The 21,251-nt window shown below is 61.3% G+C and overlaps 1 protein-coding gene across 3 annotated transcripts in view; it reads left to right on the top strand.

The window, feature by feature from the left end:
• The window catches only part of EXD3 (exonuclease 3'-5' domain containing 3), a 295,665-nt gene extending 276,185 nt beyond the window's left edge, over nt 1-19,480 (top strand). For all 3 annotated transcript variants that reach the window (XM_075170196.1, XM_075170194.1, XM_075170195.1), the window contains 2 exons: nt 10,394-10,487; nt 18,924-19,480. In XM_075170196.1, coding sequence (XP_075026297.1) covers nt 10,394-10,487; nt 18,924-19,258 — 429 coding nt within the window. In that variant the 3' untranslated portion in view covers nt 19,259-19,480. The remainder of the gene's footprint in view (nt 1-10,393; nt 10,488-18,923) is intronic.
• Nucleotides 19,481-21,251: the final 1,771 nt, after the last annotated feature.

Here is a 21,251-nt window from a genome sequence, read left to right as displayed (position 1 = left end):
GCCCAGAGCCCCTGGGAAAGGGGGCACCGTGCCCCGGGCAGCCGCGGCCTCATAATGCCCATCTTGTTCTGCAGGCTGGGAGCGCACGGGGTGAGCCTTCCCTGCCCCTCCTCCAGCCCGTTCCCAGCCTATTCTACCTTATGTGTAGGAACTGGTTTTTCTTCCTGGGCTATTGTTTCCGCTGGATTGGTTAGATTGCTCCAGGCCTAGCTCAGATTTCCTTTCTCACGCTTTTTTTTTTTTTTTTTTTTTTTTTTTTTTTTTTAATATTCCCGTTTTCTGCTGCAGCTTCTATTCTCGCCCCAATTAAAGCAGCAGGCGCTGCCCAGCAGGATGGGGGGGGGTCTTGCCTCCTCCCAGCTTTGCCCCGATGCTTGCTGTGATTGCCCCTTGCTGGATGAGGGGTCGGGCTCCAAAATCATGTTCCTGTGCTGGGGAGCCTGCTCTTGGGTCAGTAAAGGCAGTCTCTGCCCTGGACAGCCCACAGGCTGCACAAGCTTCTCAGGCTCGAGCTGCTCAAGTTTCCATTTTTCTGCAACTATGTCCATTAAAACAATTTTTTTTGCTTTAGTAAATAAAAAGCGATGGGTCTGGTGCAGCCCTACAGTCTTAGGCATGGCCCCCGCGGAGCACCGTGCAAGGTGGGATTGCAGGGGTTACCCGGGGCGCTGAGCCAGGGTGGCACCACGTCACCCCCAGCCCAGCTTCCTGCGATGCTGCTGCCTGAGACCGAGCTCATCCTGCTGAGCTCCAACCGCTGCTTCTGGGCAGGGGGGGTGAATCCTGGCCCTCCTGGGCCAGGCCTACCCTTGTGGCATGGATTTAAGGCTAGGCTTGAGAAGGGACACCTGCATCTGGCCGGGTGGTGGCATGGTGAGCGGGCAAGAGGGCCGCTCTGTGTCTCCGGAGGTTAGCTGTGATGAAGTGTTCCCAGCCTCAGCACGGCTGGAGGAGAGGGAACCCTGGCCTGCAGAGAGCCGTGCCCGGAGGATGTGGCTCTGCTTCCCAGCTCCTTCCCTCCTGCCATTCCGCACCATGGACTGGGCGGAGGTGCAGGCGGGATGTCCCGGTGCCTCAGAAGATGCTGCCCTCTACCAGGAGGTCTGGCATGCCGACTGGGAAGGCAGGTAGCGCTCAGATGGTATCTGGCTCCAGCTGGGGAAGGCAGCACATCCCCCAGGGGCCTCCGCATTGCACCGCAGGCAGACTTGGGTTCCCAGATAAAAATAGAAGCTGAAACATGAGCCCAACTTCCCCAGCCGCTGCCGTCACCACCCAGCTCTGCCTCTGCCCGCACACCCGCACCCCTCTCAGCCGCTGCGCCGTCCCGGGGGCACCAGCCCGTGCCACCCCCAGGAGTCCCTGGGGAGGGCGGAGGAGGAGGCAGCGGGGGTGCAGGTGAGGATGCTCATGGACCAAATGGCCATGGAGGAGCAGAGCCACGCAGCCACCTGGCCCAGGGCAGCCTCAGCCACTTGTACAGGGCTGAAAACTGGGGAAAAGCGAAGATCTTTGGGGGCACAGCTTCCAGCCAGACACGGCTTCGAGGGCTCAGTGTGGGGCAAGGGGAGAAATGCTGCTGTACGTTATACAGATGGTCCCAGGACATCAACCAGAGGCGGGACAGCTGCCAGGGGAGGCCAGAAGGAGCAGGAGTAAGGGTAGCTGTTGGCTTAATACATAATAAAGATCATTTCCTAAAGCTTGTCTAGCACCGGGAGGAGAGGATGGAGCCCCCGGTACGGCACTGTTCAACTGGGAGGAGGGCGCAGCGACGGAGCTGGGGCTTCACATGCATTGCTGGGGTTTCGTGGGACCTGGGTCAGGCAGGAAACTCAGCTTCGAGCAGGGCCAGCGTGCATTTGGGAACGAAGAGCAGTACCGTGCCCGACTGTTAATGATCGGAGTGTTGGACTCGTCTATAGAAAGAAAAGCTTCAGTCCTTTGCAGTTTCCAGGGCTCTGACTCTCACGGTCAGAAAATGTATCTCTGCGACCCTTTATGTTTCTGGTGCCAAAATGTGATGCTCCTGGAGGTCTGGAGGATGCTTGGTAGGCAGATTTCCACCTGCATTTTAGTTTTCAGGTGCGACCCTTTCGAATGTGAGCCCAGGAGGGGTTAACCCTCACCCCAGAGTGGATGTAAAGCCCATTTCTGCAGGCAGGAAGGCAGCGTGCTGGCATAGGGCTGGAGGAGCGGAGGCACTGGCGGTCGGGCAGGGAGGAGGGTGGGAAGGGCTGGCTCGCCCACCAGCCCCTGGCAGCTTCTGGCACAGAGATCACCCTAAAACGAAGGCATCGGGGATGCTGCGTAACCTCATTATAAGGCAGTTATTACTGGTTTGGCTTTGTTATTAAACTTGTTGTAAGCGCTGGGAGCCTGTCCCGGAGCAGCACCCTGCTGTGCTGGGTGCTGTATAAACAGGGCTTGTGGCTACGGTGAAGGTTGGGTCAAGGGTGCTGTGGCAGCTCCAGCTTTTTGGAGGTGCTCAGCGCCCATCTGGGCAGCTCACAGCCCAGCTGGGAGGAAAAATGAGCAAGTGAGACTTGAGACGGCTGAAAGGCAGCTGGAGGAGACAGAGGGACCTGAGGGGGGGCATGTGTGCGGCAGGAGGGGGGGTTGAGCATCGTTTTTTTTTCCCCTGGGAAAATCAGCTTTGCATGTGGGTTTAGGTGTAATGTCGGGTGAGATTCTCATCACTGCAAAGGCCTTGAGGTACCAAAAAGCGCTTTCGGTGTCGCTGACGATTAGGTGCCGACTACCCAAGGCAGCGTGACGGCGAAGCGGCAGCGGGATGGGGTTTGTGGTTAGGGACCTGCAGCCGTCTGCGCGGCACTCAAGGGAGCGCGTGTGCGCCGAGAGGAGCAAGAAGCAGAGATCACAAAACCCTGGTCCCGTCCCTGCCGGATGCTGAGCCCGCTCCGGCAGCCTCCGTGTGTTATCCGGGGATGTGCTTGTGCTTCTCCTCTCCTCCCATCCTTGCCCTTCTCCAGGGGAGATGATGGACCCCTCCAACCCCAAAATTGCATCCTTTTCTCTCACTTGGAGCAGCTGCAAACTGGCAGGTGAAAATGGAGAGAGGGGATGCCCTGAGAGGGAGCCAGCGGGAGCTGGGGTGCCCCAAAAAGGAGGCAGTGGGAGCTGGGGTGCCCGCGGAGCCTCTGGGGCTCCGTCACCTCTGACCACTTCTCTGCCCTGGGGCTGACCTCCGTTTTTGTTATCTCCCCAATCTTGTCGGCAGAGGAGCTCCGCTAATCTGCCCGTTTCAGCACCCATGGTTCGTGCTCCCAGACAAGCGAGGCCCTTCTAGCTGTCAGGTGAGCCTTTCCCAGAGCTTATGCAAATGATACTAATTAAAGGCATTCTTATCTGTTCAATTTCCCACACCTTTTGCCTCCGAGGGGGATAGAAAACTTCATGTTTTAACTCCGTATTTCATGGCAGTCGGAAGGACTGCCTAGGGAAAGCGTTGGGAAATGCAGCGGGTCACTCCTGATGAGAAGAGCTGGCTTATGCAAGTGTTGAAACACTTTATTATGCATGAGAAACCTTCCAGAAATGGATGACTAATAGCAAAGCGGGAGCAGAGAAAGCAGTGGGAACGCCGTACCAGGCTGGCATGGGATCCCATGTCATCTTACCAGCTTAGCAGGGTTGGGCTAGGTCAGCACTTGCCTAAGAGACCTCTCAGAGTACCTGGCTGGCAATGAGGGAAGTGATGTTAATGATTCAATAAACAGAGCCCTTCCCTCTTTGTGAACCAAAATGCCCCTGTACAATGCCAGGAACCCACCGGCAGTCCCGTGTTTCCACCAGCAGCATGTTAGCTGGGATGGCCATGAAAATACCAGTGCCCATTGTGCAGGCAGGGAGCATCACGGTCCATCTCCCGGCGCAGCTCTCGCTGTGTGGTTGGCAGACAGGGCTGCCCGGGTTTCGGTGGCCGCTGAAGACTGTTGTGTGCATCAAGAGCCATTGCTCCCTGGAAGGACTGGGCTAACACACCCGTGCATCTCATCTGCGGCTTGGGTGGGTTTTCTGGTACCCAAGGACAGACATTAGACCATTAGTAACAGAGCTTGAGCAGCACCTTTACGATTCCCAGGTACTGGTGATAAGAAGGTCAATGAGAAAAGCTCTTAGCATAAAGGGGAAGAGAAACAGCCTGGCCGGCTACTTTCTGAAAATCCCCTTGGAGGTGGAGCCATCCCAGGGGCCCGGCTCGCTGCCACTCTGCATCTAGAGGTGGCCTTTGCACCCGCAGGGTGTGGGAAGCTCTGGCGGGTCGAATTGCTGAGGTTTCTGCTCTTTGTGCAAGGACCTTGAAAGCGCTGCAGGGCAGAGAGGCATCCAGCCCACAGCATTGCTGGGGGAAGAGGAGAGCGTCTGAAGGTCAAAGCTGTGAGTGCAGCAAGGAGGAGCTGGAGACCTGGGAAAAGCGTGCGAAAATATACACATGGGCAGATGAGCATGATCAGCTCTTGACTTGTGTTTGGAATTTGCCAGGTTGTTACCTGGTTTTCTTTCACTGTCCTTCCCACCATCCCCCTCCTTTCTGGGCACTCTCTGCTGGGAGTGATGGGCTGGAGGCCCTGTCTATCGGTAACTCCCGGGCTTGGAGGTTGCACGTGCGCAACCCGTGCTGGGGAGATAGCTGGCTGAGCCTGAGCACCCTGCATGCCCGTTCTGGGGAGGTGTCTCGTCTTGATAAGTCCCTGAAAGAAACTCTTGGATGCTCAAGGACTGTGGTTTCACAACCAAAATGAGAGTTGCAACCTCCATCCGGAGGAGTGGCCCTTTCACCAGATGATATCCATCTTGGAGAGAGGGAAAGAAAGAAAGGGAAGAGGGTAGGCGGTGAGTAGGAAAAGAGATATCACTGCAGGTGGCTGTTGAATAGTCCTGTGATATGGTGAGCAGAAGACGCCCAAGGAATTGTCCTGACATGAGCTGCCCTGAATTGCCCCGAAGAGTTCACGCCGGGCACTGTTGTCCTTTACAGCTGCTTTTGATACACTGCGGATTTCCCAAGCCAGAAGCTCTCCAGGCAGAGGGTTGTGTCTCACCGGTAAAACCCCTGCCAAGGAGATCCCTCAGTGACGTTGGCCCGTGACGTTTGTCAGCAGAGCAGACGGAAGGAGCCCTGCGAGCCCAGGGACCATTTTGGGGACGGCTCCTCTGGGCAGAGCTCAGCGTCACCAAGGTGACTCGGAGCACTTTGGAGATGCAGCTTTCAGGGGTATCAAAGGAAGGAGCAAAACTGACTCCACTGCTGTCTAAACTGCTCGTCTTCCATGTGAGTTGGGCACCAGCCTATGGACCTCCGGCTGAGCTCACGCTGCCGTCTTCAGCCAAGCTCACACTGGCTCCCGGGGCCCTTTTTGAGTCCCAGAAGGTTTGGCTCCTGTTGTCTGGTGGACTCGAGTTTTCTTCGAGCTTCTCGGCTTCCTGGGTGGAGGCCCAGAAAGGGGATGGGATGCTGAGATGGCCCTGCAGCTCCAGGCTGAAGCATCCAGTCCCTCGAATCCCGGGAGGTTCGTGCGTCACTGCTGGTGAAATCCCCACCCAGGAGGGCTGGGAGAGGCAGGGATCGTCCCAAACAAAAACAAGCCGCCGGACGGGCTGCCGGTATTGCGAAAGGAGGTTTCACCTGCCTTGTCCTCCTCAGCCGCGCAGGCAGGGAGAGCCGTGGCAGCTGCCCCCTCGGCCGGGGTGGCTGGGGACAAGCGCCTCGCCGGGCTCGGGGACCACAGCAGCACAGAGATCCACACCAGCTCTCCTGCTGCGACATCACAGCGAGGCGTGACATCACGGTCCCGGTGCAATGACATCACTCCTTCTAATCCCCGTGTCACAGCTCTCGGTGGTGACATCACAGAGCAGGCTGGGCCGCAGAGCGTTCCTCCGGCTGCGGTGGATGCTGGCACGAGGTCCCGGGGCAGGAGCACATGGCTGCGGGGGTGACGGTGCCAGCACCGGGGTGCAGCACCTCAGTCAGGACACCCAGACGGGTGCAGGGGGAGGGGACAACAGTGAGGGACCACAGTGGAGACCACAGCTTCAGCTGAGATGGGTGGCACCCGCTCCTCATCCTTGACGTGGCGAGCAGAGCCCGGGGAGGCCAGGGGGAGGTGTCACGGCCGTCCCCCCCTGCCCAGGGAGCCTGAATTCGGCACCGTCTTCGCCAGCCCTCCTGCTGAGCGAGCAGCCGGCACAAGAGGGGATCGGAGCGGGGATGTGCTCGCCTGGCTTTGCCCGGCCGGCTGCACGTGTGCCGTCCAGGGGCACCCAGCGCCTGCCCGGGAAGGGGCTGATTCACACGGGGCGCTGGAACCCGGGCTGCCGTGGGAAAGCGCGCCCGCCATGGCTCCCGAGCGCTGGGATTGCTTCAGCGGGGGTGCAGCCAAGATCCATTTCACAGAGGGCAGAGCAGATCTAGGCTGGGATTTACCAGTGACTAAGCATGTGCTGGCAAGGGCTGCCCTAGCGTGAGAAAGGCAGCGCTGCTCCTCCTCCGAGGTGTGCCCGCTGCCGCCCTGCGACCCGCAGCCCTTGGGGGGACCGGGGCACCCCGCCGTGCAACAGGAGCACGGGTGTCGGCAGGCCGGGCAGTGCCATGGAGTGTGCGGGGGCTGTAGCCGCCTGGCCCGCTCCTCCCAAGCTGAACTCACCCCTTTTCTCCCCCGTGGCCCAGCTCCCTGGTCACCCCCTGGTTGCACTGGCCGTGTGGAGGGGCAGGACGGCATGAGCAGAGACCTTGCGCGCTCAGCCCACTGAGCACAGCGTCCCCGGGGCAGGGCTGCAGTGTCGGGCAGAAGCTGCTGCCCGTCCCCAGCCGGGCACAGGGGCTGGTGGGGACCCCAAGATGTTGCCAGGGAGAAGCCGAACCCTTCGCTGTCGGGTTGTGGCCCCTGCTTACAGCGGTTGCACCCCCAGGCAGTGTCCCGGGGTGCCGCCATCTCCTGCTGTCTCACCACGGCAAAGACTTTTGCCTTTGCGTCTGCCCCCACTTCATGGAGGCCACGACTAATCCTGCCGTGATGGATCTGGGGAAACCAAACCTTCCCAAGGAGGAAAAACCCATCCCTTCCCCAGCTCCCCACTTCCCTACCCTTCAAACAGAAGCAAGATCCCCACAAAAAACTGCTCTACACCCCCAGGCAGTGACGCTGAGACGCAGAAGGCTGTGGGCAGCAGCGTCCCCAGGCAGGAGCCGAGCACCGAGCCCAAGGACACCGCCGACCCCTGCACAGCAGCCGTTCAGCCCGGCCTGACTGAGGCCGCAGGCTGCCCCGCTCACTTCATCTCTTCTGGCTCATTTTGGCAAGGCATTAAAAAAAATTAATTGCAATTTCTTATTACAGCTAATTGGTGCTGCTGCTAAGTGGCTTATCTGGCTCCTGAGCCCGCCCCGTGTTTTTGGGGAGCTGAGGGTGGTGAAGGCCCGGAGGCTGGGGAGACGGCATGGGGCACAGTGCCTCGCGGCAAGCGTCTGGCAGCCCGGGGCAAGTGGGAAATGCCAGGCTACCCCTGGGCTGCCAGGGCGTAACTGGCCCAGGGAGGCGGATTGCCCCTAGTTTACAACAATCATGAATTTTAGAGAAGCAGAGAAATTTGCCTGAGGTCGCTCCATGCACCTGAGCGGGAGCCAGGAGCCCATGCCCGGCACGCTGGCACCGCTGCCCAAACACCGTGGCGTGCTCCAAACTGCCAAGGCTGGGCGTTAAGGTGAATTTGGTGTTTGTGACAGAGCGGACAGGAGCCCATGCCCACACGGGGTGCATGTCCGTGCCTGGCAGGGAGGGCTGGGGAGGAGGACGCAGTTTGCCCCTTGGGCCCCCGCTGCACCCATCCTGGCGCGATGGCCAGGTGGTTTGGGACCTCTCTGGGAGTTTCTGATACCCCGGTGCAGCTGGTGCTGCCGCTGTGCCCGGGAGATGCCGTCCCGCGTCTCTCCCACTGCCAGGCTCAACGCCCTTCTCCAGCCTGCACCCCCCTCCCCTGTTGTCACTGTCACGGGGGAGTGGGGCCAGCCCGGGCAGAGCTTGGCACGCGTCCCTGGAAGCTGCCCGTCGCCTCTGCCTGCCCGTTGCAATCCTGCAAATCCCTGCAGGCACCTTGTGAGCTGCACAAGGGCTTTGGGTGGCTGCCGGGGCGGTGACACCTGTGGCTCCAGGTCCAGCCTGTGCAGGCTGGGACGTCCTGGAGCCTCAAAGGGACCGTCCCGTCCCACAGCATCAGCACTGACTCCACCATCAGAGCTGGCAGGGGCCGGAGCACGGCTCCGCTGGGCAGCAGCCCTGGGGTCTGTCCCACGGCTGCGGGTGACATCCGCCCTAAAAGAAGGAGCCTCATCCCTAGATCCGTCCCTGCTCCTCTTGCCTTTTTCTCAGCCATCTTTCAGGATGGACGCGGCCCGGCTGATGATGGGCTGCCGCAGGCATAGCTGAGCCGGTGCAAAGCTGAGGGAGGGGGAGGCAAAGGTGTGAAAAGGAGCCAGTGAGCTCCAGTCCTTGTTAGTCCAGACAGCTGAAGCCTGAGGAGATCAGATCCGGTGGTGCCGGCTGGCCCCCGCAGTGTAACCCTCCCTCGCGTGAGGCTGGCAGCGACCTCCACAGCGGCATCTCCTCTCTGACCGGGTAACTCCAACGGCTGGTCTGGCTCCGCAGAAATTCAGGTTCACTCAAATAAGATCATCTTTCCGCTTCCCTGGGGTTTCACCCAGTTTCGTTTTCCCGGGTACCTGGGTTTGAACGTGAGAGCCAGGAGGGTGCTTTTTTGCCCTGCTCAGGGCAGGGAGGGCTCGCTCAGCCCCCTGCAGCATCAGTGCTTGCAGCTCGGCCCCAGCGCGAGCGAGAAGCAGACGGGCTGGTGAGCCGGAGCAGCGCGCAGGGGTCTGACCCACGTTTGCACGAGTAGGGTTGATGCTTGCAAATCAGGAGATTGCTGCAAAATTCCCTTTTAAAAGTGATGCAGCGGCTTCCATGTCACTTGAGTGCTTTCAAGATCGCACTTTGTCCACCTCTGTCTGTCTGTCTGTGCTGCTGCTCCGTGGGGCTGGAGCAGCGCAGCTTCAGGGACCTGAGCCCGGGCATCCTTTTATGGCCAAATCAAGCCTGGGCTGGGGAGCGTGTGCTGGTTTTGTGGAGGCTGTCGGTGGAAATAACCTCCTCCTGCTGCAGGGCAGAGCCGGGACATGGTGGAGAGCTCGTTTTCAAACAAATCATCCTCCCCCCATCCTCCTTCAGGCAGCTGTGTGGGAAGAAGGGGCATCGTTGCACCTCGCCGTGACCCCAGTGCTGTTCCAGCTAGCACGCCGCAAACCAGCAGAGCCGCCGCGAGCCCGCGCCGGTGCCCGGTCAGGCGGTGGAAAAACCTTTCTGGTTTCAACAGGCTTTGGAGCAAAGCCCCAGGCAGGGAACTTGTTCTGGTCGGTGAAGTTATGCACCTCTCTCCCTGCTTGCCTTGGGTGCAGCGTGCTCGAAATGCTCCGCAAGCAGAAAACAGCCCCTAAAAACAAATAGCTGATGAAAGATGTTGCGGCACATCCCGGCACCCAGCTCCCGTCCAAGCAGGGAGGGGGAGAGGAGAGCGAAGCTGTCAGGGAGCCGGCTGCGATGCTCCAGGGAGATTTAGTGCTGATCGCTTCTGGGCGAGTGCGTTCAGCGGCCGACTGCACCCTGGGCTCAGCCCGAGGCACCCGCCTGTGGGTGCTCCTCGGCTGTGGCGTTTGGGGAGCTCCTTGAGGGGGTTGGCTCCCTACGGGCGGGCACCCACTGTGTGTAAGCTCAAAGACCTCTCGGGGTGCATTTTGGCAAACCGAAGGTGGGGTTAGAAAATGTGATTTGGCGCTCGCGGTGCTGCAGCAGAGCCAGACCAAGCACAGCCGGCCGAGACGCCAGCGCGTCTCGGGGTCCGTGGCCGTCCTCCATAGCTTCCATGAGACAAGAGAGAACAAATCTTGAAGCCACAGCCCAAACCTTGGGTGTCTGCTTGATGTTTTAAGGCAACCTCAGTTTCTTGTGTTTTCTGGCGTTGTGTAGGGCTGGGGGGTGAGGTCTGCTGGGGGCAGACAGTAGTACCGGCAGCCTGGCATGAAGATGTGGCTGGCATGTGGCTAAGATGTGGCTAAGGACCATGAAGATGGAGTGCCTCTGGAGAGGAGGTTCTTGTGGCTTGTGAACCCCAAAATTTGTATCTGCTGCCATTCTGCCACCCACCCCTCAGTGCGACAGGCCTTGCCTCAGTTTCCCTCTGCCATGATGCATGCGACTGGGGGCTGCCCAGCCTCTGCCGGGGGTGCCCAGTGCGGGGCTGTGTGCTCCAGGCAGGCAGGAGATGCCCGGGGAGCATGGCCGCCCTCTCACCAACCTCCCCCTCTCTCTACTTCCAGGCGTGCAACTGCGACAAGTACCTGAAGGTCTCGAGGGAGAGGATGAGGCAGCTGGTGGAGGGCAGCAGGCAGGCGCCGGGGGACGGTGGCGCAGGTAAGCGGGTGGGTGCCGAAGGCTGGGAGTGATGCTCCGACCCTGGCCCCCTCTCTGCGCTCCCGCCTGGGACTCGCTGCCCTGGACAGAGCAGGACAGTCCTGCTCGGGCTGGGGGTCTCTCAGCGGGGGAATGGGGTCCCCTGCCACCAACCTGCTGCGGGGTGCAGACCCGCAGGGCTCTTCCAAACCCGCTTCGTGCCTGGTTGAGCTTGTGCACGCCGAGCGCAGCTCCCAGCCCTCTCCCCAGGCTGCCCCGTGCTGCCCCGCGGGGCGCTGGGTCGTGCAGGGGATTGCCCCGCCTGGGGTGGTTTGGGGACATGCCAGCAGTGGCTCAAGTGACGGCCTAAGGCCATCGCCGTCTGACTTGAAAACTCAGCTTGGGCTGCGAAATGCCTCCGGCTGGCGCTGCTAATGGCGCCTTTCTCGCCTGCGGTGGCTCCCGAACTAGGTCAGGCTGCAAGAGGGGTGAGTCAGTGCCGCCCGCCCGGCGAGGCTCCTGCCGGCTCGGGGAGGGGGGCGAGAGGCTCCTCCATGCCCTGCCCCGAGCTGCCTTGACCCCCCACGCTCCTCCCCTCAGGGAGCCGCGTTTTGGTGGCGAGTGGTCCCGGCCGCAGGCACACCAGGGTGGAAGCATGCCCCTCGCGCTGCTCCGACCCAGCCCGGGCTCTGCCGCCGTGCGTCGCTTGCCGTGCCTCAGTTTGCCCATTTGCCTGATAGGGGAGAGTGGTGCGAAGCGGCGGCTGCCGGGCGCTCCCGGCTGGCTGCGGCTTTCTGGGAACCGCACGTGTGGCTCGGGGTACAAGGGACATGGTGGGGTGGCTTTTCCCATGGTGCTGGCAGCCTGGGAGTGCTGCGCTTCCCGAAAGGCCGGGGCATCCTCCCCAGCAGTTTCTCTGGTGAGGACACTCGCTGTGTGTGTACCCAGCGACCAGCCAGGCCTGTTCAGCCAGTTTTAGAGTATGGGAAATAGAAATGCTGCGGTTTGTGTTCAACCGTGTGAGCGGTTTCCCCTTCCCCCTTCAGGATGGGGGTGATCGAGCTGGGGGGATCTCACATGGCACCATTGCTCCTCCACGCAGACTCTTCGGGGACCCCCTTGCTCTATCCTCTACACCATGTCTGCAACACCCCATGTCCCCATCGTGCCATGCAGCCTCTCGCTGGGTCCCCTGTGTCCCTGGCGGGGTCTCACCAGGAAGGACCCCCATCCGCTGGGCCGGGCGGGAGCCCTGCGCTGGCCGTGCCGGGCATGACCTTGTCGGGAAACATCCAATGGGAGCATCCTCCGACACAGCGAGGTCAGGGACCGAAGATGCCACAACATCCTCGGGGTGTTGATGTTTTGCTGCAACGGAGACATAAAATAGAAGCTGTGATTCATGGGCAGGCGGGCACAGCTGGGCAGATGGCACCCACCCCAAAGTGAAGACCCCTGGGGACTTGCCGGGGGGGGTCCCTGTGCCCCGGGGCTCCGGCCACCCTGGGGTTTCCATTTCTATTCAGATTCTGCCGGGGGCTGCTGGCATTGCGAGCATCAGCGTGAGTTCAACTAGGTTGTCCCCAAAATGTCCCACTTTGGGTCAAGTTTTGTGGAAGAGAAACAGGGGAAGGGTGTAATGACGACGTCCTGCCATCACTTGGTAGGACAGCGGTGGCGGTGGGACGGCTGGGCCGCCAGAGACGTGGGTTCATAAGGAAAATCTCAGTCGTTCCCTGATTTCCTTCACATTTTCCTTCTGGAGGGGGCTGGTGGCAGGGACCTGCTCTGCCCTCGGCTGTGGCCCAACGCAGGGCGCGGGGAGCTCAGCACCCACAGCCCCCAGCTGCTCGCCCACACCAGGACTGGCCCCTGCTCCGTGACTCCAGCCCATGTCATCTCGTTCATGCCACCGTGTGTGGATGCTGCTGCTTGGCAAGAAAATGCCCTTTCCCTTCCAGCTTCCCAGGCAAGGGGGGAGCCTCCTCCCAGGGGGGCTTCACCTCTGCGGGGAGCAGCAGGCAGTGCAGCGGGAGCCACGGATGCTGGGGCACCCATCAGCTGTGGGTGGGGATGGATCCTGCAGGACCAACCCTCGACAGAAGCCCGCGGCTGGCCGGGTGCTCCCGAGTCCTGGGGTCCGGCTGCAGACAGCCCAGCGCTGCTCATGTTTTAGCTGCAAAACTTGGGCCAGTGCTGCTCCGTTTGGCTCCCAGATTTTTATGGCAGAGCTTCCAAGTGATGAAAGGCAAATTATTCATCCTGTAATAGCTCACTCCAACTTGGACCTAGGACTTTCCCAGGTTTTAGGGAACATTTTCCCTGACACAGCCACATTTGCCCTGCACGAGAGCTTTGATGGGAGTGCTGGAAATAGTTTCAAGCCTGGACAGCTTTGCCCCATGATGCCCAGTGGGACACGGAGCAGCTCGGGTGCCTGGAGCTGGCAGGGGATGGGGCAGAGAGAGGCAGCAGTGCCGTCGGTCACCACGTGGCACGGGCAAGACATGGTCTCGCTGGAGGCTGCTGGCAGCGTGCGGGCTCCCAAATGACCCAGGGGGACGGGATGTGTCACAGGCTCTCGTCTGGCTGGGGGAAGCTTCTTGCTTACTCAGTGTGGTAAAACCATCTGGCACGGGGCCCCGGTGCTCGGGGGATGCTCTGCCAGATGAAATCTGGTCCCTGGGAAAGGCGAGGACAGAGCACATTCAATCTGGTTAGGATTCACCAAACAGAAAAGGCTGCTTTAATCAGAAAATCGCCCTTTGCCGTCTGAAACATTTTGCAAAACATGGAAACAACTGGTCCTGCTTTCCTTGGGGCCGTCTTGCTAACCACGCACCCCGGAGCCTCCGCTCTGTGCTGGAGAGAGGCGGAGGAGCAGGCGCAGCGGCCGGGGGCTGCTCAGGGAGCCCGACGCAGCACCCTGGGGAGCCCCAAGCTGGGTGAGCATCCTCCCTGACCAGCCAAAGCTGGTACTCGAGACCAGCGAGATCTGCACTACCCATCTTCTCCAGCATCACATCCTGCAGGTGCAGGATAAGCCCCGGGCAGCCCCGCGGGCGGCTGGACGAGCAGCTGGGACGTCCCTGCGATGGGTGGCAGGGTGGCGTGGGGCTGGCGGGGCTCCGAGTTGCCCGGCTGGGGCACCCACCTTGCCTCCACCGGCCCGAGCGGTGACTCGGGGTTTCTTTCCTTCCCTGGCCCTCGGTGGAGCCCAGGTGAAAGCCGGCCGAGGCAGCGCGCAGGCAGGCGGGAGGAAGAGCTGCAAGACCGCAGTGCGGGGAAGGCTGTGCTGTGGCTCCGTGCCGGGGTGACACCAGTACGGTGCTGGGTCCCTTCTCTATGGCCGCCGCAGCGGGACTGCTGAGGGCATGGGCTGGTGGGACCCGCTTCCCTTAGCCAGGGGCTTCTTTGCACAGCGGGAAGAGGCCACTGCACGTCCAAAGCCTTGAGGCTGAATGCAGTTTTTTCCTGCCATGCTTCCCTGACCTACAGCTTTTGGCTTTGCCGTGAGCATCGCACCCATCTGACTGCCAGGTGGGAAGGGCAGCCCCGTGCTGTCCCAGGAGGGCTCTCGCACCCATGGAGCAGCCCGTGCACCCTCACTGCTTCAGACCCAAAGTGTGTGCAGGAGAGGCCAAGGCACCCCGGGTGTCTCAGGCTGCTCTGCATGTTTCTGCAGGGAAGGGGATGGGTCCCCAGGGGGCTGCACCCATGGACCCAGGGGCTCCCCAGCCCCCTTCACCTGCAGACCGGGCAGCCCCATGCATTTAGGCTCTCTTCCCTCCAGGGCGTAGCGGGGCAGCAGGAGCATGCTCATGCCTGTCCCCGAGCAGGGCAGGGATGGGGACCAAGGAGCTGCAGCGCAGGGCTGGGACCGGGGGCTGCGGTGGTGAGACCGGCCAAAAACAGCCCCCGGGCTCGGCTGGGTTATGCTCTGCCAGCTCCCCCCTTTCAGAAGAATTTTGTTTGCTCATGCGAAAAACCACTGCCGGACTAGGAAGCTGGTGACGTTTTCACGGCTGTGGGTTTGCAGAGCTGACAGCGGTGTTGTGCCGAACGCTCCCCGGGAAGGAGCTAGGGACCCTTTGGTGCTTCTGCCCGGCTCTGGGCGCGGGAGCCGGCAGGGTTTTCTCCCACAGCGGCACGGGGAGATGATAGCAACTGAAGGTGCTTCTTGCCTTGAGCTCATCCTCCCTCCTTCACCCTGGGAACGTCTTAAGATCGTGGCCAGGCTGCTGCAGCCCAGGTTGCACAATCCCGGGTCCTTTGTCCTTTGCTTATCTGCCTTATCGAGGAGGAAAAGATAACCAGGCATCTTCAGTGCCCTGCAATCGAGTGTGTTTCTCAGGCTCGTAACTCCTCTTATCGGGTTCAATCTCTCACCGCGGCAAGGTTTCCCATGCACCTTTGTACTCCAAGAATGCTCCCAGGTCTGCTTTCAGCCTTGTGCAAAGCCTTTACGATGTGCGCTTTCTCCAAAACACCTCAGCCTTAATTGCCTAATTACGGACGAGTCTCCCGTGTGTGCGGTTGCGATGACAGCTGGGTGCGGCTGCCGGGCTGGGAGAAGGGCTCTCAGCTTGCACAAGCGCTGCCGGAGCCGAGCGCCTCTCGGGAGGCGGCAGGAGGCTGCGGTTCCCGCTGCGGAGCCGCGGGGCGAGCGCCAGATCCCCGCCTGAGCCAGCCGGGACAAGCACCCGGCTCCTCGCCCCAAGGCCCTGGTCTTAGCTGGGGTGACACAGAGGGACCTGGGCTAGAAATGGGGCCTGGGGGGCAGGATTTTGTGCAGAAGTACCCGGCTCCCCCGGGGAGTTTGAGTTACGCGATAGTGCCCCAACACCGAAACCCTGAGGGTGCCCGGGGCTCACGTGCGCGGGGATGGGTTGTTTCCAGCCAAATCAGGGCTGTGTGGTCTGGGAAAGGGGAACGGGCATGGGCTCAAATGAGGATTGCCCTGATCCTGCTCTGTCCCAGCTTCCCAGGCCCTCCTGTGCCCCCCATCCTGCAGTGGGGGGTCCCAGTAAGTGCTGACCCAGGACTCCTGTTGCAGCCGACAGAATAGGCTGTAGAGACTACAGGTCACCAGTGTCACCGACACGGTGGCCTTTCAATATGACCCCGCACTGCTAAGGGCCTCTCTGTGGGCAGAGGAGGGTGCACGTCCCCCTGCCCACTGTAGGCAGCCCGTGCTGTGCCCCCCGTCCCTCCTGCTGGGCTCAGCCCCCCCATCCTCAAGCAGGACCTCGCAGTGGGGCGTGCAGAGCTGCAGCTCCTGGCGTGTCTCTGCCTTCCGTGGGGTCTTTGGGACAAGTCACTTTGCCCACCACAGCCCCCTGTTGCAATAGTTCCCATCCAGGGCTCATGTGGGACCGAGCAATCACCTGCGGCCGCGGGGTCCCCAGGTGCTGTCGCGCCCTCGGGGCGCACGCCACTGGCTCTGTGTCCCCAGGGGTGAAGGTACGGTTGGTTTTGAGCACCAGGAACCACGCAGTGTCCCAGGCCGTGAGATGTAGCTTTGCCGAAGGTCTTCCCCACCGTCTTGGTGCCAGTGGCTGGGGGCTGAAGGAAGAGGATCCCTCCCAGGCTGGCGGGGCTCCTGCTGCACCCCATCTCACAGACCGTGGGGCCAGCCAAGCTCTGAGGTGTGTGGCAGTGGCTTGGGCACAAAGGGGGGCTGCTGCCGGGGTGACAAGGACGTCTCCTGGGTTGCAGAGGTGGGATCCCACCACTGAGGGTGGCCTTGCTCAAGCCCAGGGTGGAACCTGATGCAGGAATAAGCAGAATTGGGGTCCTGCAGCATCCCCGTTCCCCTGGGCATGGCAGCACTTGCTGGGAGGTGAGACGTGTCCATGGGTGGGAACAGCAGCGGTTCGTGCTGTTCCCATGGGGTATTAATTCCCACGGGCAAGGAGGGGTGGGCAGGAGCTGGAAACGTGGGCAGCACGTGCAAGGGCAGGGTACGGCCGCAGCTCGTGGGGAGGGCAGGAGGAGACTGCTCTGCGCTGAGCAGGGCTGCCGGGTCAGGGGACGGGGACAATCCTTGCTGCCCGTGGAGCTCTGTGGCACTAACACGTGTGGGTGCTCAACCCTGGGCTGGGCTGCAGGGCTCAGCCCCCCGGTAGGCTCTGTCATCCCCAGGGTGACCCGGGCAAGAGGGGGAGAGGTGAGCGAGAGGCAAAAGGGCTTTTTATTTTCAAGATGTTTTATAATGGGATTATTAGTTCCCAAGAGGTGTTTCGAATTGATTTGGTAAGGAATCGCTTTCATTTCTCCTCCGCAGAGATGCGGTGGGAACCCAGCCTTTGGTGCGAACCATTGCAGAGCTCTCGAAGCCGTAGATCTGAAAAACTCCCGGCACGTTGGAAGGACACGCTTGGCTCCCCTCGGCCCCACGCACCCCACACATGCCTTTTGCTCCGTCTCCGGCATAACTCCGCATCTGGGCAAGCCAGGCTGCAGCCCCGCGGGAGCAGTGGCTCTGCCGGGGAGGGCTCTGCCCATCTCAAGGGGGAGAAAAAAATCCCTTCTTCAAAAAAATCCCCCCTTTTCCCCCTTTTTTTCTGGGGGATCTGACCTTTTCCCGGTGTGGTTTTCACTGGGTGCCCGGCTGGCACCCTGCGCCTGGCGCCCGGTGGCCCTTTCACGGCAGCGGGGAGCGGAGCGCAGGCATCTTCAAAAGCCCTGGAAAGAATTTGGTGGGAGGGGGAGAAGGGGTTTTACAAGCTCCCATTCAAAAATGGTCACTTTGAAGTGATGTAGCATTTTCAACCCTTTGAAGAGCCACAATTAGGAGGGGGCTGGTGCAAGCGAAAGGCAAAACTACGGAGTGACCATCACGGCCTTTCTCTCCCCGGGCTTTTAAGAAATGAACTTTTCCTCCCTGCCTGCCTTTTTCTCATGAGCCCCAGGGGGGTGGGATTGGGGTGGTTGGGGGAACTGGAGGTTTCACCATCCCCCATGCAGAGAAGGAGGGGGTCTGCCGTTGGCTTTGCCCACCAGCAGCACGGCAGCTGATGGAGCGTGTTGGAAGGGAGAGCACATTGCCCAGGATTGCTGCGGGGGCATCGAGTGTCTGTGCCCTGGCGCTGGCGGGACTGGGGTGCTGCAAGGTCGGGCCGGGGAATTTTTTAGGCTTCACGGTGGGGAAAGGTGTTGGCCATCGGTGCTGGCTGCTGGCAGTGTTGTTTCGATCACGGCTGGATCTAAAAGTCCCAACCAAGGTAGTTGTCCCTCCCGTCGGGGTCCTGGAGGCGGCTGCAGAGGTCTGGTGCTCGAGAGCAAGCACAATGAATAGAAAAGGGGAAGAAAGGCAGATTTCTGTCCGTGTGTTATAAACTGAAGAAAAACAAGTGATGGCCCTGGGTTTTACAGGGAGTCTGTGGTTCATGTGCTTGAAGGTGCAGCCCGCAGCTTGGCCTCCTCAGCGAGCCGGTCCCTGCATGCCCAGGCTGAGGCCACCCCATGCCATCGTGTGGCACAGGGTGGAGGGAGGCAGGGAGGGGGCCAGGGCAGAGCCCCTGCCTCCTGCCACGGGGATCTGCCACTCGCCGACAGGCTCTGTCCCGGAGGAACCCCCGGGAACGGGGCTCTTCCTCCATGTCCCCACTCCGGCCGGCTCAGGGGTCTCCTGAGAGCAGCACCACATGCCAAAAATTGGAAAAAATGGGAAATTGGGGTCACTGGTTTTGCTCCAAGAATGGATGTTGGTATCCCAAGGAGACGCAGAGGATGAAGGAAAGGCACATCCACGAGCGGGGCTGCGGGGCAGTCGCCCAGGTGAGCCCCGCGGGGTGTGTGGGGACGGCTCATGGGACACGGCCCCAGGTCACGCCCCGCTGTGCCCCTTGCCCGGGTTATGTGATGGGAGGTGGATGTCATGCATACCCCAACACCCAGCGTCCTCGGGCTTGCCAGGAGAGTTGGGGGTGTCATGAGCAGTGCAGGCAGCTGTTAATGGTGTTTTTTTAATTAAAGCAGCAGTAACGGCTTCCCTTGCTGTTTGCTTGCCCGGTAACGCAGCCCAGGGTGGGGCACAGCCCAGGTCAGAGAGCAGCCTTGCCCAACCTGCGTCAGGGAAGCAAAACCATTGCACCAGTACAGCAGCAGCACTGGTGCAGTTACCCAGACTGGAATAGCTCCCAAGACCATGGCAGACTCTGCTGCTGCCTGGGTAGCAGCAGGACACGTCAGAGGATCTGCGGGAGGTGCCGGGCAGCTGCTGGGGAGCAGGAGGCTGCATGGGTGCCATGCTCAGAGCAGGCAGTTGGTGGATGCTGGTGGCCACCTTTTCCCAAATTCATGGGATGCTCCTCCCCGGGATGCAGGGCAGAGCCTGGACTCCCTGCGGGGATCACAGGCCCCTCGCAAGGGTCGTTCACGTGGCTGAGCACAGACCTTGCTCATCACACCAGTGGGCACTGATGGTTTATCTGCTGTCTCCTCTCCCCGCAGGCTGCCTGGTGAGGAGCGAGGAGAAGCCCAGCCAGAGCTGTGATGCCTCCGTGCCAGCCCGTGACGCAGCTCAGCCCAGCTACACCCCACACGGTGAGCGGCTGGAGGGGCTGGAGCAGTGCGGGGTGTCCGCGGCGCTGGCGGGGGGCACAGTCCTGCAGGTCGCCGCCATCCCCCCTGGGGTGCTGGACAAAGCTGAGCTCACTGACTTCTACTGCTGCACCCGCTGCGGGAAGGTGTTCTGGGAAGGGTCCCATTTTGGACGCGTTGTCTCCCAGTTCCAGGATGTTCTTGTCGCCGCCGGGGACGAGCAGAGCATCTACAAGCTAAGCTGAGCGGGGATGCAGGGGCTCCGCAGCGGGACCGGGACTGCAGGGGACGTGCTCCCCAGTGAAGCCCAGCAGGTTTCGGGCCATGGGTTTGCAGTGCAAGGCTGGAAGGGGGCTCTTGTTTCGGGGTGCGCCATGGAGGGGACTGTCACATTTGCACTGATGGTTTGCGACAGCCCAAAAATACGTGGCCTCCATGAGATCATTAAATCAGAGGTGGCCAGGGAACGGACCCTTTGCTTTATTTCTGCCTCCCTCCAGGCTGGGCATGGCAAGCGGGTGGCAGAGCTCTCCAAAACACCACCCAGGCAGTGCTGACCCCACGGCACCCACCAGGCCCCAGCACCCTTGCCCCGGTGCCCCTCTGCCGGGTCACTCGTGTTGGGGGGCCAGGAGCTGCGTCCTCAACAGCAGCACAGGGGAGAGAGAGCATCTCTGGTGCCCAGAGCGCTCCCCAGCCCGTGGGACACGGGTCACGCCACGACCCGTCCCCAGCGTCCCCTCCCACCCTGGTCCTGCTCTCCCGGCAGCTCTCCCGGCATTCCTCAGAGGTGATGGGTGGGCGCAGGCCTGGGGGCTGGGGGGTGCTGAGCGCTGCTGGGCGGCCACAGGAAAACCTCTGAGTGGGCCACGATGCCCGTTGGCACCCGCATCACCCCGCGCTGGAGTGGGGGGTGCCGCAGCAGAGCCGGACTGGTCCAGGGGGTGGTCCCATTGTTGCCCAAGCTGCCTGCCAGCTTGGGGGGTGAGCAGCACCCGCCTGCCCGCCTCCCCCCAGGGGGTCCCTCAAGCCACCCCCCGTGCCCGGGGCTCTGCGAGGCGTGCACAGGGGTGGCAGCGAGGCGTGTGGTCCCACCATCGCCGGGAACCAGGGCCACCGGCGGGAGCAGCCGGCGCCCAGAGGAGGCTGCACGGGCCGATGGGGGGGCCAGGCGAGGCGAGGAGCCCAGCTGCGTTGGTCCTGCCGCTCCGGGCACTGCCATCCGATGCCTCCCGGTCCAGGGACAGGCTTAAACTGCTCCACCCTGCAACTGAGGAACATTTGCAGAATTCCTCCTCTAATCCCAGTTAACTGCCAGGCCCTGACGTTATTGCTAAGAGGGCCCGAGGGGCTCTTGGCTGAAGTGTGACATTTACGGGCCAGTGAAATGCCTGCCCAGGCAGCTTACGCTGCAATGCGAGACTTGCTTTCGCTCTCCGAGCGCTCCTGGCTATGCGGTGCCAGGGGCTCCTTGCCCCCCAGGGACATCTCACTCCCCGGCTCAGCCCTTTGGCAAAAAAAAACCCTTTTTCCACGCTAAACATCCCTCTTTCCACGAGCTCCTGCCTGGGCGTTAGTACAAGTGACCCTGAAAGGTGGCCGTCCCCACACTACACCCATCTTCTCTCCCCAGCAGCCCCTGGCGAGTCCTGGCCATGGGCACGACCCCCTGCCACCACAGCACGGCATCCCTGGTGACACTTTCCATGGTCTGGTGTGCCATTTTGTCCATCAGAAGATGGCAGAGGGGAACAGGACCCCTGTGCCCACCCTGTGCCCACCTCTCCATCCCCATCTACCTCACAGCCCTGCCGGGGCCACCCACCGCCCCTCGTTTGCTGCCCCAGAGCCCTGTTTCTTTCAAGTGGAAGCATAAAATAACCACACGTCCTTCACCGGTGATGAACACAGTCAGGCAGATGCCGGCAGCACCGCGATCGCAGGGACTGTCACCACGGCAGCATGCGCCGCTGGACCTGCGTGTGCTTAAAGGTAAGGACGCGTTTTGGCAGGGTGGGGATGCCTGGCCCCTTCCCATCAGGACACGCTGAGGTGCGAGTCTGGCTCTGGCCAGAAGCAGCTATGAGGTTCTCTGTTTCCCAGAGGGTTTTGGGGTCTTTTTTCCCCTCCTTCCTTGTGCTTGACTTGGCGGAGCTTGGAGGCAAAGCCTCCTCCCTGGCTGAGCACCATCACCATCATCCCAGCAGGGTCTGCCGGACCGTGCTCACGCACCAGCGA

The sequence above is a fragment of the Calonectris borealis genome, chromosome 21 (assembly GCF_964195595.1).
Source record: "Calonectris borealis chromosome 21, bCalBor7.hap1.2, whole genome shotgun sequence".
Taxonomy (NCBI): Eukaryota; Metazoa; Chordata; class Aves; order Procellariiformes; family Procellariidae; genus Calonectris; species Calonectris borealis.
This window is presented reverse-complemented; position numbering and strand designations above follow the sequence as displayed.